Below are 15,073 nucleotides of genomic sequence, written 5' to 3' on the forward strand. Positions count from 1 at the left end.
GCTTGACCACTGCATGACCTGCACATATTTTTGTTACACGGTACGTACGTCAAAATGAAACAAAGAAAGCCACTGCAATGTGTGCGCAGGACTCGGGTGTGGCCACATCCCCAACTGCATTTCATAAAGTAGCGCGAGTTAGCAACGTTTCGGAAAGACACTCATTGGCCCAACGCACGGCGCTGTTCTGACACCGGTCCGTGTAGGACTGCAGCTATCCAATAGTTTCACAACCGATTGTCTCAGTGACTAATCCGCTAAAAATGTCGTTTGCATTAATACAAAACCAAATGTCAAAATTCCGCCGCAGTTAAGCCCCACACTGTAGCTACGACTTTTGAGTGTGTGTGCTCTGAAAAGGTGGGGCCTTGTCTGGTAAGTGAATCTCGAGTTGGATGTTAACTGGCTAGCTGCGAGCCAGTCTGCGTGGCGAACGCGCGGCTGCGGCAGCGCGAGTATTTAAGGCCCATTTGAAAAGAAAATCTCATTGCTTACAACAATACTCGTGAGAGGGGGTGTCCCCCACCTACGAGCTTGACTGATTCTACTCTGGTACGGAGTGAGACAGCATCGGGGATCAAACAATTGCTAAGCACAATGCAGGATTCCCCAGCGATGCTTAGACAGGCAAGGAAGAATAATCAACGGGAGCTGCGGGACGTACTAACCTCCACACAATCTGGCTAACGGAGGCTCGCTGTAAGGCGGGCTGATGAGGTATGTGATTGCCTGGCAACTCTGAATGAGCGGGCTTCATTTCCGGGGGGGGGGGGTCGGGACACTCCGCTCCGCCTCGGGCTCACGGCAAAATGCATTTTAGTGCACGCAGCTTCAGTGCAAAATGTATTTCGCTGCAACCGAACTGAACATACCGGGAGTGAATGAGCGTGTGGTGATAATGAAATTTCACATCAAGGGCAGAGCAGCAGATAAGCACCAAGTCCTGCCTCGACGACAACAACACGCACGCACGCGCGCGCACACACGCCGGTCACGATTCAGCCTCAGCAAAGTTTGTTTTGAGCGAGTGGGCCAGGTCCTCATCCCTCCTCCTGCCACGTGGGCAGGAAAGGCTGAGAGGCCTGGCTCAAATGTTACCAGCCTTCTACCTTTTTTTGCCCTACAGCACATTCAAGTCATAAGTAGCATTCAAAAAAGACATAAAATGGATGGCCAGTACAAACAAAACGCATCGTGTTTAGGAAACGTGTTAAAAACAATAAGATACTGGAGGTCAACATATGCTCGGCAGCTAAACGTATTTAAAGCAAAAAATGTCTAAATCGAACCTTGGTTCTAGTTGATGTTCCCCCACTGAAGTGCATGCAAATGCCATTCATCCGTTCCAGCCCCCTCCCCCAAAAGTCTTTTCTATTAAAAACAAATAACATAGCACCATAACGTTGGACTTTATGAAAACATACAGAAATGACAATTAATAAGAATGTAAAGAAATGAAAGCGTTTTTGCCACATTTTTTTGAGCTTCAATGCAATGGACATTGTGCTGCTCCTTCCAATGTGTGCGCCTTGGGCCAATATAACAGAGACATACGGCTATTGCGTACTCTACATGGAGACGGTCACAACCCCTCAGAAAGCTGGAGTAATACTGGTCATTTTTCACAGAGGATAAAGAATAGATGCTTGTGAGTATTGTGATGTTACGAGTCTACATGTGTTGCTCTACCATTTGTGCTGAAATATCTATTGCTTAAATTGTCTATTGATCGCCAACTCTCACTGGAGCGGTTTGCAGCAGCGTGTGAAGCGGCTGGGATGAGAATCAGCACCTCCAAATATGAGACCGTGGTCCTCAGTCGGAAAAGGGTGGCGAGACGCCTCCCCGGCGAGGTGTTCCGGGCACGTCCCGCCGGGGGGAGACCCCGGGGACGACCCGGGACGCGCCGGAGGGACCACGTCTCTCGGCTGGCCTGGGAACGCCTCGGCATCCCCCCGGAAGAGCTGGAGGGAGCGGCTGGGGAGAGGGAAGTCTAGGCGTCCCTGCTAAAGCTACTGCCCCCCGTGACCCGACCTCGGATAAGCGGTGGAAAATGGATGGATGGATGGATGGATGGAAACAGCCGTATGCCAAAAAACTAAAATCCCAAGACAGCACACCACGTGGAACAAGAGGCGTCACTCCAAGCAGGACGGCCTGTGATCGGCGCGTGCCGAGCAATGTAAATAAACCTCACCTCCAGCTGTATTTGTATAGCTGGAGTTTCTCTCGTGTCCACACAATGAGGTTAGTGAGCTAACGACACCTGAAAGACGGGAAAACCTCTCCCTCGGGTTGTCATTTCAAACAGCAGGCGAAGTTGAATGGGGGGGGGAGAACAAAAACAACACTGTGTCATGCTTCCATCCATCTGTAATTGGGGCTTTTCTCAACTGGCCCCAGTTTTGCTCATTTGCGTAATGGCTGCGAGATATAAAATATACAAAATGCTCACTGTTAAAAACTGCAGCCTCATCTAAATGCCATTAAAGCCCGCGATGCCATTAGCAGATTAAAAACAAAACTAGTAAAACTCCAAACGGAACCTGCGGTGGAATGCGGCGCTACACTCTTGAAGGACACACGGGAATAGCGCAACTTTGACAGCTGATTTATGCCTGATTCAACACCCTGAAAGAAATGAAATGCAAAGGTGCCTTGGCTGCGAGCCTGCGTGCACCGTCACAGGCAAAAAACTGCCCAAAAGTCTGTCGTTTGCTTCACATGACGACGGTGACATGGGAGTGCGAAAAGAGGTCTCAGGGTGGGAATCTCGTGGGTCTTTTCGTCGAGGCACGCATGCAGTCGTATATCGGCACCCCGATATTTTGGAGCACGGCTGTCGGGACGTCACGTTCAAAAGCTCTCCTACGGGCAATACTGCAAGGTGTCCGTACGGACGCCTGACAACGCAGCCGCGACGTATTTGTCTCTCGCAGCCAGGCCACGACGGCTTTAGTTAATTCACCCCTATTTAAATACAAACAAATACTCAACCAAATACGCAAATGTGTGTGTACATCTGCTCCAAAGCGGCATGCAGGGGCTTGCCCCTGCATGCCGCTCACCATAGAATTACACTACTGGCATGTTTTCACCACATGGAGCCTCCTTGTGACAATAAGGAGCGTATGTGTGTGCGTGCGTGCAAATCCGCACAAGCGCATTAACCCAGCGCCTGCTCCGCGAGGTGAGGAAGCAGATTGACTACTCCGAGTAGAAGTCTCGAGCTGGCAGCCGACTGGGCGAGCCTCACCTCCCCCAAAGCGTACACACGCAGTCGCTATCGAAGGCGAGACTTCCGCGAGAGCCGCCCGACGACATCGTACCGGCACGCCGATATTGTCTTCGCACACGTCCAAAACGCGCTCAACGGCAACATGCGGTCTTCCAACTTCATCTTGTCAAACCGCAAGTTGTTCCCGCTCCTTTTGCTTTTTGGGCGCCACGCGTCCATTTGTTCACGTGAATTAGCAGGCGTAATACGCAGAGTCAGATTACAAGCTCCGAGCAGAGCTGCCTTCATCCCTCTATGTGGAGCTTAATCCGTCGCTTCGCCGTGCCCTAAATCCACAACAGAGCTTCATTCCGCCTCAATCTCATGAGCGCGAACGGTTGGACGAGGTTGCGCCGAGCGGGATCGTCCGGTCGCGTTCGCGTGTCGGGAACGTCAATGGACGCCCGAGTCCAATTGATCACCATTTGGAAGCATTTCCATTTCACTATTGAACAAGTTGAGGGGAAAGGATATTGGTTAATTGCACATCTACAGATACTTCCATCCTTATTATTCAATGTCGACATCAAAGATAAGACCCTCTTGAAACAAACGAAGGATCAATCGCAAAGCCAAATACGTCCCCTGCTAATCCAATTTCACTTCCAACTATAAATAAACTTTCCACATCTATTTGAAGCAAAACAACAGAAAACAGACATGCACAAGTAGATCAGGATCAAATAAATACGCGCCTCTTGTCGACGTTCTGGGCTAAAAATGTCTCCGGTCGGCTGCCGGTTTTCACTTGCTGTCGTCAGCGCCGCGAGCTCCCCAGACGGCCTCTCGGCCCAACCCAAGTCAAATTGTCGCGCGTGACCCATCTCTGCCGTGCGCTGCCGCCTGAACACAAAAACCACAAATGCGGATTTCGCACGCAGCCTGCGGTGAAGAGAACGAAGTTGCGCTCGGCGAGCAACGTGTGGAGAGTTTGCCACAAAGTCACGAGGCATTTCCTTGTTTCAGGTGTCATTGGCGCAGACGGGAGGCCGCCAGCATTTGAGAAGCGTCTCACGGCGCGCCGATTGACATTTTTGCAGCATTGCGAGATGCTTTTTGGCGTCCCGACTGCAGTTCGGCTTTACGGCCGACGCGTCGTGCAATTTACGCATGCTGTGACGAGTTTCTCAAAACAGGATGAGTTCTTGACAAACCACGCACCCGCTAATGAAAATACCAAACTCTCAGAGCAAAACGTCAGAGAAAGTTCATCCGAGAGCTCTGCGCTGGAACTAAGAATCCACAAAGGTCGAGCGATTAATACGTCTTGAGCGAGAAACGAACCGAGGATGCAAAAAGCCCCTTATAAGATTCTCAGTCACGGTGCCAACGCGCCCCAAAAAATAAAGACTCAAAGGATTCCGAGTTGGACTGAAAGTTTGCATCGGGCCGACAAACAAGTGACTTCACACCTTCAGCCCGAAGGTTTTTGGAAAGCTGCTTTGTACACACAAAGCAAAGCAAAGCAAAGCACCTGTGTTGTCAAAATACACGTGAAGCAAAACACACACACTTCTCCAAATGGAAGCAACAATTCAGCTTGCCCGACCAACTTTGCATGACACGACATTTAAATAAAGGCTCGTCAAATGTTCAAGCGGTAACTAAACACGTGACACGGGAAGAGTCTCGTCAGAGCATCTTGAATATATTGTTAAATCTCTCCAAAAGATCTATTTTTAATTAGCCTCCAAGTCACTGGAGATCTTTTGAAATTTTCACAAGAAGAAAAAAAAGCAAGACATGATGCGTCTGCCTTTTAACGCTCAACTTTCACGACACAGCTCGATGATATTTGTTGGTCTTCAGTGACGACGTCGCTCGTCTGTCCTCGGCGAGTTCGAGGGTTGCCTTCAGATACGACTTTGAGTCATTCCGTGACCAAGCTTGTAACACAAAACTCTCATATCTCAAATCATCTTTCCCCATTGAAACGAATGAAAATGCCGTTAATCCGTTTCAGCCGCCCCCCAAAATCTGATCAGATTTTGGGAAATGTGTTTTAACAAAACAAAATAGCACTGAAATACTGTACTTATATATATATATATATTTTTTTTTTAAACATACAGTAATGACATAAACAGAATATAAAGAATTAAACCGTTTTGATTTTTTTTTTTTTGCTTGAATTCAATGGACATTGTTCTGCTCCCTCTGGTCTGCACACCTTGACCACCTGGGGGCAGTGTAATACAGATATACTGTACACGGAGACTGTCACAGCTCCTCAGTAAGCTGCAGTACAGTAATAGTAGTCTTTCTTCGCAGAAGTTAAAGAATGCTTCGTCACTGCTGTGCCATTGAAATCAAAGTTACTCGTCAAATAATGTTCGCAACTTTTTGACCAATCTAAAGTGTTGAAAATGGCTTGCTATCTTTAAAGATACAATGCTATGGCTCAAAACACTTCTCCTGAAAAGTGATGTTTTAACAATAATGATGTTATAACAATGTTTCACAATCGATTAATCATTGAGAGGCCTTGTTAAACTTTAAATTGTCCCAATCCTCACCGCAACACCGATACTTTTCGTTCGCCCATCTATGGCATTTTGGTTTGCTAGCATTAAGCTAGTGGACAATTTTAAGGCAAAGCTGTGCGATTGCTTTAAATGCATGTTTTATATTCCGTTCATGTTATTTCAAATGTATGCAAATTAAAGTAGAAAAATCAGCCTTCATCCATCAGTCGGATCACTTGCATCTCAAGGCGCCGCTGCACTTCCACATTTCCTCTCGTCGGAGCGATTGGAGAAAATATCGGCAACAAAGTAGAAATGGGGCGGCATGTGGCTTGGCGTGCGTGTACATATCGGGGGGGGGGGGGGGGTTAATCCTTGTCAGCATGAGATGAAAACTCGCATGCAACTGGCTGCAGTGCTTCTGTGCACACAAGTCGATTGGGATGTTGATGGGCTTCTTGTGCCGTATTGTCAGACACACAAGGCAGGATGGGCCGGGCCGGCCACACGGACGGAACACAGTTTTTTGTTAAAAAAGATAGATAGATAGATAGATAGATAGATAGATAGATAGATAGATAGATAGATAAAAGAAAGAAAGAAAGAACTACGCAACGGTGGGGTGAAAAGAGGAAGCCCGGCCGAGTAATGCGGCGGCGCATGCAAAAGAAGCTTGGGAGCAAATGGCCCCTCAGCTTGAAGGCGAAGCTCGTCGTACTTGCGGGCTGCAACGGCGGCTCGCCAAAACGCTGAAACGCTTCAATGCGGCTCATCCGGAGCCCAAGCGGGGCTCACTTCCTCGTACGGAGCCGATGTCGCTGCTCGGCTAACACCCTTCTGCTTCTGCTCCTTCCTCCACAGTCGAGCAGTCAGCCATCGCCACCGGGAAACAAACCCCACAATATGTCAAAGAGCCCAAATACTCACATTTCACCACCCTGTCCGTCGTCGATAACGTGGGCTCGTCATTCGGCTTGTTTTCGGACATTTCCAGTGTGAAAGTGGGCGCAAAACGCTCGCTCGCTCGGCCGCGTTGCTCTCGCCGGACAAGTTGTCGAGCCGAGGAGGGAAAGACGGCCCAAAATACAGCGACGAGCTTTCCGCTTTCCGCTTTCAGCGCTCCGGCCGCGACGTCCGCTTCCAGCTGCCTCAACGCAACGCGGAGAGAGGTTGAGAGGCGCGGCGCACGCAAACCTACTTGCGCCTTAGACCCGCCCACCCGCCGAATAAAACGCTCCGATTGGGCCGCAGCCGCGCCGCGCCACGCCCCCGCGTTGCTTTGAAAACCACACACAAGATCACATAAGAGGACACCTGATGAAGCCCTGAGGGGAAATCCAGCTTTTACAGCAGCACTCAGCAGATTGCTTTTGTTTTGTTTTGTTTTGTTTTGCTTTTTAGTTGTTGAGCAGCAAATAAAAACAGGCATTCAATCTATGGATGAGTCTTTGATGGAGTTTTTTTGTTTTGTTTTGCAGTCGACTCTAATGTGATGAAAGTCGATTAATCAGTGACTTCACTGATGTTTTTTGTTTGTTTGTTTTTTTCCAGCACGTTCAGCGTTCCGAAACATTTTTGCCCCACGATTACGGACCGGCTTCGAGTAGACATATTTTGACCAAAAACAAAAACAAAAAACATTTGATTAGAAATACAACTCACCATTACGCTGAATGCGGTTATTGTAATTAGTTTCTTTCCAACCAGCCGGAAGATCTCACCTTATGTTCCATCGCATTGCGTATGGCCAACCAAAGAAAAAAAAAAAAAAAAACATTTCTCAGTTTCACGGTATTTAAATACATCAAATTTGTCACGGGACCACTAAAAGTGTCGTAAAATGAAACAAATGTTGTGATGTTAGTGCGTGTTGCATAACAAGTGAAGTTCCCATTTGCACATATTTGCCCGCGCATTATTGGCCATAACATTTTAGCGACAAAGGTCGAGCTTCGTACCGCTGCCCTGGTTCCTCGCCGCTAGGCCCGCTGGTATAAATCCTTTCAAACTAGCGGCGTGTGTACTAGGGCTAGCCGAAGCTAGCGTGGCTAACCTACGCGCTTCCGCAAGCACTGCCCCGACGGACGGAGGCCGTCACCTCGTCGGCCGACAGTCGGACGGCAGCAGACTCGCGAGTTGAAATTCCTCCGTTTATTGCCCTCTTGAAGTAAATGAGATGCCAAAATACGCGATAAGCAATGAATTGATTTCAAGCTTTAAATGTCAACGCAGAGTTGTAAAGTCTGTACGCGTCAATTCGTACGATTCATCGGTTCAACCCCTAATGGGTATCGATTAATTCAAGAGGCTACAGGTTTGATGCACACTTCTTGAATAAAACAATTAACACAAAGGACCTTTAATTATGTTATTAGAATAATGCTGTACAAGACTGATCGTGTGAACGATTTCTCACAATAATGATCAACAATGATTTAACAAGGTAGGAAACATATCAATATGCAACACTTCATTTCTATAAATGTGTGTTACAATGGGCAAAACTTGACATGGCAATTGTATGTTGGAAGGGATTCGATCAATCGGAGGGCACATCGCAACCTGCTCCTCATTTGAGATTCCCTTTCAACGTGCCGTTTGGCCCAGTAAGTCAACCGATATGTAAGAGAGTTCCAGAAATGTCCCCAAAGCCTCGCTTATAATTGATCTCGGACAGACGGCCGCTAATTCAATCGGCGTTGTCGATGTGCGCCCCTGGAAATGAAGAGACGGCAGATTCCAGCCACTTGATTTGATTAGCTATCTTTTGCTGAAAGGACAAATGATGGGCAATCCTTTAAAGCCATTCATCCGTCCGTCCGTCCGTCCGTCCGTTCGCTGCGTGGCTCCCAACTGCGACGCATTCTTGCCGCTTACCATTATTTCCTGGCTCATTGTGTCGAAGAATGATGTCGTCATCAGCTTGTGTCATTGATCCTCAACTCTGCTAAAAAGGGCACCGCAATAAGTTCCCACGAGGCCAATAAGTGCCTCTAAACTCTCTTTAATTCACTTGTTTTTTTTTCAAAAGATTGCTAAACATTGCCTCCGGTCAACCTCAGACAGATGATTGCTTCTTTATTTCCTCGCTCAAGTTTCTTTCTACATAGCTGGAAGAGCTCCAAATCTTATCAAGGAAGCACTCTAATGCTACTCGTTACTGTGAAGCTTTCTCTGTAATTCAACATGGCTTCTGTCGGAATTCTCCCTTGGAACGGTGAAAACGGCACACAATCGGAGTTACGTGCTCCCTCAAACGTGTTCCATTTAAGAGGCGAGCGGCAGCATTTTGAGACAGCTGGACACGTTTGAGGGAGGACTGGCTGACTCCAAAATAAAGTGCGCTATGGTAATCCAGCCAAGATGTGATAAAGGCAGGGATTACTGTTTCAAAAGTGCTGCTGTGCGAGAACATTATTCACCTCTGAAAGCTGCCTAACGTCAAAAGCCGGACTTAAGTACTGCAACCAATTTGCCGATTCCATTGAAACGTCACCGTTGGATTTTGAACCCGAGTTCAAGACTGTTGGCTTCGAATACTGCATTGTGTCAAGTGGGCCCAAAAGAAACTGTCGCCTTGCCCATTTTGCGACGAGAGCAAGGCGTCGGCCGCCGTCTCGCTGGTGACAGGCAACGCGAGCGCAATGCAGGCCTCGCTTGCACGCATGCGCGTCCCTTCGTGGCATAAAGCTTTGAGGAGAACATGTTGACACATGGAGGAGGCCATCATGAGAATGGTGCATTCAGTGGCAGTCGTCGGGGAAAATCTAATCCTGCTGCCTCGTCTCTTCATTTCATAGCGTTTCTCTTGGCTGCGCTGCTTCCGGTCGTCCATTTTATTTTTGTCCAATCGGATTTCAGCCTCTATGTGCTGCCGTGTCAATCTAACCCGCCCAGGGCCTTTCAAATGCGTAGTGCCGGCCCATGCAACTTCAAGTGTTGCTTTGACCAATCAGGTTTTAAATTCGCCCTCACAGGGCCAGCAAGCTGACGACGAACTTTGTGTCCTGTGATTGGCTGGTCAGAGCAAAACTTGTTCCAGCCGACTTTTTTGTATCGTCTTGATGGTTTCTATAATTGTGACGTGACATTAAGTGTTCAGGTTAATGTTGGGCCGTAATTATGAAGTATAAATGAAGCTTTAAAGCTGTTTCCAGTATCTAAAGGGCCTGCCTCTTCATCCTCATCTTCTCTCCAAACTTTCTCCGACGCGTCGGCTCATTGAGTATCGCCCCTCCGGGGAAATTTGGACCGTGCTGCAGCTGTAGCAAACGTATTTATCTCCCCTAGCAACAGTGCTAATTGAGAGTGAGCGTGCAGATGGAGCGGAGAATCAAAGAAGTGCACAGAGAAAGACAGATGAGACATTTTTGGACTGTGGCAGATCGGGTCGAAAAGCAGCGCGGCGCTCGCGCGGCCTGTCGGCAAGCGTAACTTCGCGTGGGCGGGGTTTTTATCACCGCAGTTTCATTAGCGGATCCGCGAGGCTTCCCCTTTGTCCGGCCTCCAATTAATCGAGCCGGGAAGCATCTGCGATTTGGGGCGTCAGCGCAACAGCACTGTCAATAAATCCGAGACGGATCGCTCTCCTGCCTCACGCGCCGGATGAATCGCTCACAGAACCTGCGTCACATCCACTAGTGACGACTGGGCCCTGGCACCGCGCTCCTTTGTTAATTAGCTGTCAACTGCTCCAGAGGAGGGAACTCAATTATTCAGTTTAGAGCACTACTAGCATACAAATATAGCGACAACAACGAAAATGCTTGGCTGTTGATCAACGGCAAAGGTGAAACTCGAGGCCAGATCCGGGCCCGTCGCATCGTTTTTGTAACCCGCTAATTCGAAGAAAGTGTGTCTACGTCACGTAGCTTGCTAAATGGATTTCTTCTCTTCATTTTGACAGGAGATCTGGAAAAAAAATGACAATTTTTCTTCAATAACTATATAACAGTCATAGTCACAGTCATATTCTTTATCCTCTGCGAAGAATGTCTAACATTAGTGCCGTACTGAGGAGCTGAGACGTCTCAATGAACAGTATATCCGTATCTCTGTCTTTCCAGCCCTTGTGTGGCCAAGGCGGGCACACCGGAAAGAGCAGCACAATGTGAATCGAAGGAGAAAGTGGGACAAAAACTGTTGAAGTCTTCGAAATTCTATTCAATTATGTCCTCACTGTGTGTTTGTATGACGTGCAATATCACAGCGTTTTCTTTTTCCTCATGAAAATACACATTCCAAGAATTTATGTTGTTTTTCGGGGAGAAGGCTGCAACGGCATTGCTATTCATTTCAATGGGCAAATTGGATTTGAGATACAAGTGCGTTGAGTTCCAAGCATAGTCACGGATTGAATTCAAGCCGTATCACAAGGCACCACTGGACTTAAATAATGATTCAATTCTAATGTATTGCACTCAAAGTTAAATGAAAACTGATTTTAAAGATGAAATGCAGATGTGTTCAACTTAAAAGTGAAATACAACTGAATGTACTTACGCAGGGATTGTTTCACATACCACAAGAGGGAGCCCACATACCACGAGTACAACACTGACGATCACTGCTGTACAGTAATCTCTTGTTTATGGCAATAGCAAAGTAGCGACCGCATATTTTTATTTAAACAGACAGTATTTTAAAAGTGTATGAATGCTTCTCTTCCCCACACTCCTAGTAACCGCTACCACACTCTTGTTAACACTTTTGAAACTCTCAAACATGCAGTACTGTACAATATGCACATTTTAGTCCTTGTAATATGTGTTTTCATGTTTTTTACTGTATTCATGTTTTAGCCTAGGAAGCATTTATTTTACCACCCCAAAAATTACAGCATACGCTCAAAATCCCACGATATAATGCGAATAATGCGAAACGCAATATAGCAAAGGGACACCGCATACGTAACATGATGAGGGGATTACACTTTTATATGATTGACAGTCATAAAGGCCCCCTGAGGGGAAAGCGTAACTGCGATGCGGCCCACGTCGAAAATGAGCTTGACACTCCCGGCGACAGCGCTTGCGTCCTCGGCCCCGCGCGCCTTTGTGTTCATTAGCAGCACTCCAAACACGCGTTGTCCTGATTTAACATTTCCCCGCCTGGCGACAAACATGGCCGAGTGCCACTTGGCATTTACGTGGACCCTGCACTCCTATCAAGATGTAAGCGTGCGCGCTCGGTCGCGCAGAGGAGCTCGATAAACACAAATGCTTGTGTACACCGCATTAGAACCTTATTTAGTCGACGCTGAACTCAATTGGTTCGCATCTTTTTGGGCCATTACGACGACAGCATTAAGTTTAAGGTCGTACTAATAGATCAAAAGGGGAGCTCGTGGTGGAAAAAGCGTTACTCGTAAGACAGTCGTTCTACGACCTCTGCTCGTATATTAAAGCTCCCATTTTTGCAACTGTCCATTTTGGGTCCTGTCCTCTGTTCCGTTCATGGCAGACATAGCCTTGATATCGAATAAAAGCTTAATAGCAGCTTTCCGAGAAGCCGCTCAAGCATTTATTTGACATTGAGGATATCGAGTTCAAGGTTGTACTAGTCGAAAATGTTTTTTTTACTCATATATGGACCTTAAGATCGCTCAAAGCCATTTGAGCATTTATTTGACATTCTTGTTTCGGGTTCGCGTTTGTAGGCCAAATGCGGCACTAGTAGTTGGGGGAAAAAAACATCTGGTGACATAGTCGTTTTACTTGTGAGGTCGAAGAACATACTAGTAGTACATGGACCATAAAATGGACATCAAGGATGTGGAATAAATGCTCAAACGGCCTGTAGCGTAGCACGCAAAACGGTGGGAGGCCACTGAAAAGCAACTGTTGTTGACCGTTGCCGTTCCGACGGTCGTTGGAAGACAATACGGTCCGGTTGCCATAGTAACCCAGCAAAACGGCAGCGCGGCGCCCGTCGACTGAGCGCCACCCCCGATCCCGCGCGGACCGAGCGAACGTGGCCGCTGTTCTTTGCGAGGCGCTTTCGACGCCGACCGGAACCGACGCGCTGCGAAAAGCCATTCGGCAGTTGCGCCGCTCGTAAATAAACATAAGGCGGATAATAGCTCACTGCGCTCCAGTGCTGCATCCGCCCGTCAGCTTTGTGTATAATATACGCGGTACACCTGTTGGCTGTGTTATGGACCTCTGCTGGTAGCTAATGCATTCACAGCAGCCAAGAAGTCATTTGTAGCACTGGCACCAGTGGAAGATTGTAATTCAGGCATTAACTGGCTGTGTTGCTTGGAAACTGCACGCGGAGCATGACGGGATTTCTCCATGATGGCAAAGGCAGAAGTGTCTCATCCTATTCTGCAAAGAAATGCACTTTGTTTTTCAATACAGCATAATCCTATCATCACCTTCAGCTGAACACGGATTGGGATCTAATCACGGCTAAACGCTGAAATACAAAAACCGGTCCTCGCGAATAGAAGACTTCCACACGGTTACTATTGAGCCGCTCGTGTGCAAAACACAGCCATGAGCGCGCAGGCTAAGACGCAGCTCCGATTGCTCCCGAAATGATACGTTTGGTCTAAAAGGGGAAGACGTCTAATTTCATAATTACCCTGATCGTAGCCGAGTCTGTCACTCAGCGTGCTGTTAGCGAAAGGCCTCGCTCTGTCGTTGCGGTATAGCGTCGAACAAATGGCGTCCGGGGCAGGGAGGTGCATTCGTGATGGGGAAGTGGACAAAGCAGGTCACGGAACCCTCAACTGGTCACTTTCCCGCCACGGGGACATTTCCGCAACGCCATATGGCGGCAAACGGTGTGGAAAGACGGAAGACGTCTGTCCATCCTGTCGCGATATTATCCTCAGTGGAGGATGAAACGGTGAATAATTGCTGAAAAAGAAAACATGGTTACACTCTTAACGTTTCAGAATGTTCATGTTTGGTTGGATGTGGTCAAGGTTAATAGGTCCACTCTGTCACCGTGAAATATCAGTTGATATAAAAGCCTTTAGAAAATTCGATTGCCGAGTCACGATCCACTATGTGCTCATTAAATGCTAACATTTACAAAAAAATGTCCACCCTGTCAGCAAGCTCACATATTTTGCTGTTTGCATGTTAAGGACCAACATGCATTTCTAACGGGATGTAACATCCACTTCGGTTTCATGGAAAATCTCCACTTTTTGGGGTGGAAATGGGAACGTCTCAAAGGCGCCTCCTGGCGATATTGACTCGTGTACAAACCTTCGTCCACACAGTGGAAGACAAGAGTTGATCTGCGCGTCGCTTTTGTCGGCGTGAATGCATATCACGGAGGCTCTCGCTCTCTCCACACCGTAAACCGCATTCGAGACTCGTCACGATACAACAAACAGAAGCGAGGAGGAGGGGAGGGGCCGCGGGCTCCAATCAGAGCCCGCGGCCTGGAACTGTTCAATTTCACCATCATAAATATTTCACGGAGATTAAACTTCCAAAAGTGACTGGCGTTATTAAGGCTTATAAATAATTGAAAAAGCCGTAATTGCCCTATTTTCATTTTGCAAATGCACACGACCTGATAAACACCGTCCGTCTTTCGGAGCCAAGGCGTTCGATTTAGCTTTTGCACCTTTCAGTACTGCGACTTGGAGTCCGGCGGGACTCTCAAAGCGAAACAGGGAGAGACACGCACCGAGGAACCGCTGCCTCGCCTGCTGCCATCTGCAACCAATCTGGGCCTGGCTACGACCGAGCCAGCCGGAATAAGTCATTACACGTGTTTTCCACCGTCCTTGTCCCCGAAATGAGCGGGAGACGAGACTATCGGATCACGGGCTCACGTGGAGCGACGCTCGTACGGCTCTCGCTAACGTCAAACACCAGTGGCGGGCCGAGGATTTGCTCGCTGGGCCTTCGATGGGAGCGAGCCGGACTTAACGCCAGGAAAATCATCTGGAGCAGTTCACAATCAGTATTTATCCCATAACACCACCCAAAAAAAAAATAAAATAAATAAAGTGCACCATATACTCACCGCAGATGCTGATTATTACATGTAATAATGTGTGCAGATTGCTACCAGTCCGTCTCAGCCCAACCAATCGGAGGACGGAAAAATACTGACGTTACCGTGAGGTCGGTGAAAGAAAGCAAATGTGATAGTTGAAGTTACACGGGCCACCGCCACGAGTGATTCTGAAGGCCCGGGGGCCGATCACATCGACATGGCATCACACGGAGGCTGAGATCTGATCGGACAAAAAGAAGTAATCCCAGAGCCACATGCGCGTCCGGTGAGCAATTCAGCAAAGACAAACGATGTGCGATGATCACTGATTGAAATCTGAGCCTTGTCACTTCTATCAAGGCCC

At 47.8% G+C, this 15,073-nt stretch overlaps 1 protein-coding gene across 5 annotated transcripts in view; it reads right to left on the reverse strand.

Moving 5' to 3' along the window:
* LOC133398066 (protein phosphatase 3 catalytic subunit alpha) overlaps positions 1-6,896 on the reverse strand; it is a 40,953-nt gene extending 34,057 nt beyond the window's left edge. For 3 of the 5 annotated variants that reach the window (XM_061669666.1, XM_061669664.1, XM_061669665.1), the window contains exon 1: positions 6,670-6,823. In XM_061669666.1, the coding sequence (XP_061525650.1) occupies positions 6,670-6,730 (61 nt within the window). In that variant the 5' untranslated portion in view covers positions 6,731-6,823. Of the gene's footprint in view, positions 1-6,460; positions 6,592-6,669 lie in introns of all 5 variants that reach the window. The other 2 variants (XM_061669663.1, XM_061669667.1) reach the window with 2 other exon arrangements.
* Between the last annotated feature and the right edge of the window lie 8,177 nt (positions 6,897-15,073).

Source organism: Phycodurus eques, chromosome 23 (assembly GCF_024500275.1).
Source record: "Phycodurus eques isolate BA_2022a chromosome 23, UOR_Pequ_1.1, whole genome shotgun sequence".
Lineage (NCBI taxonomy): Eukaryota > Metazoa > Chordata > Actinopteri > Syngnathiformes > Syngnathidae > Phycodurus > Phycodurus eques.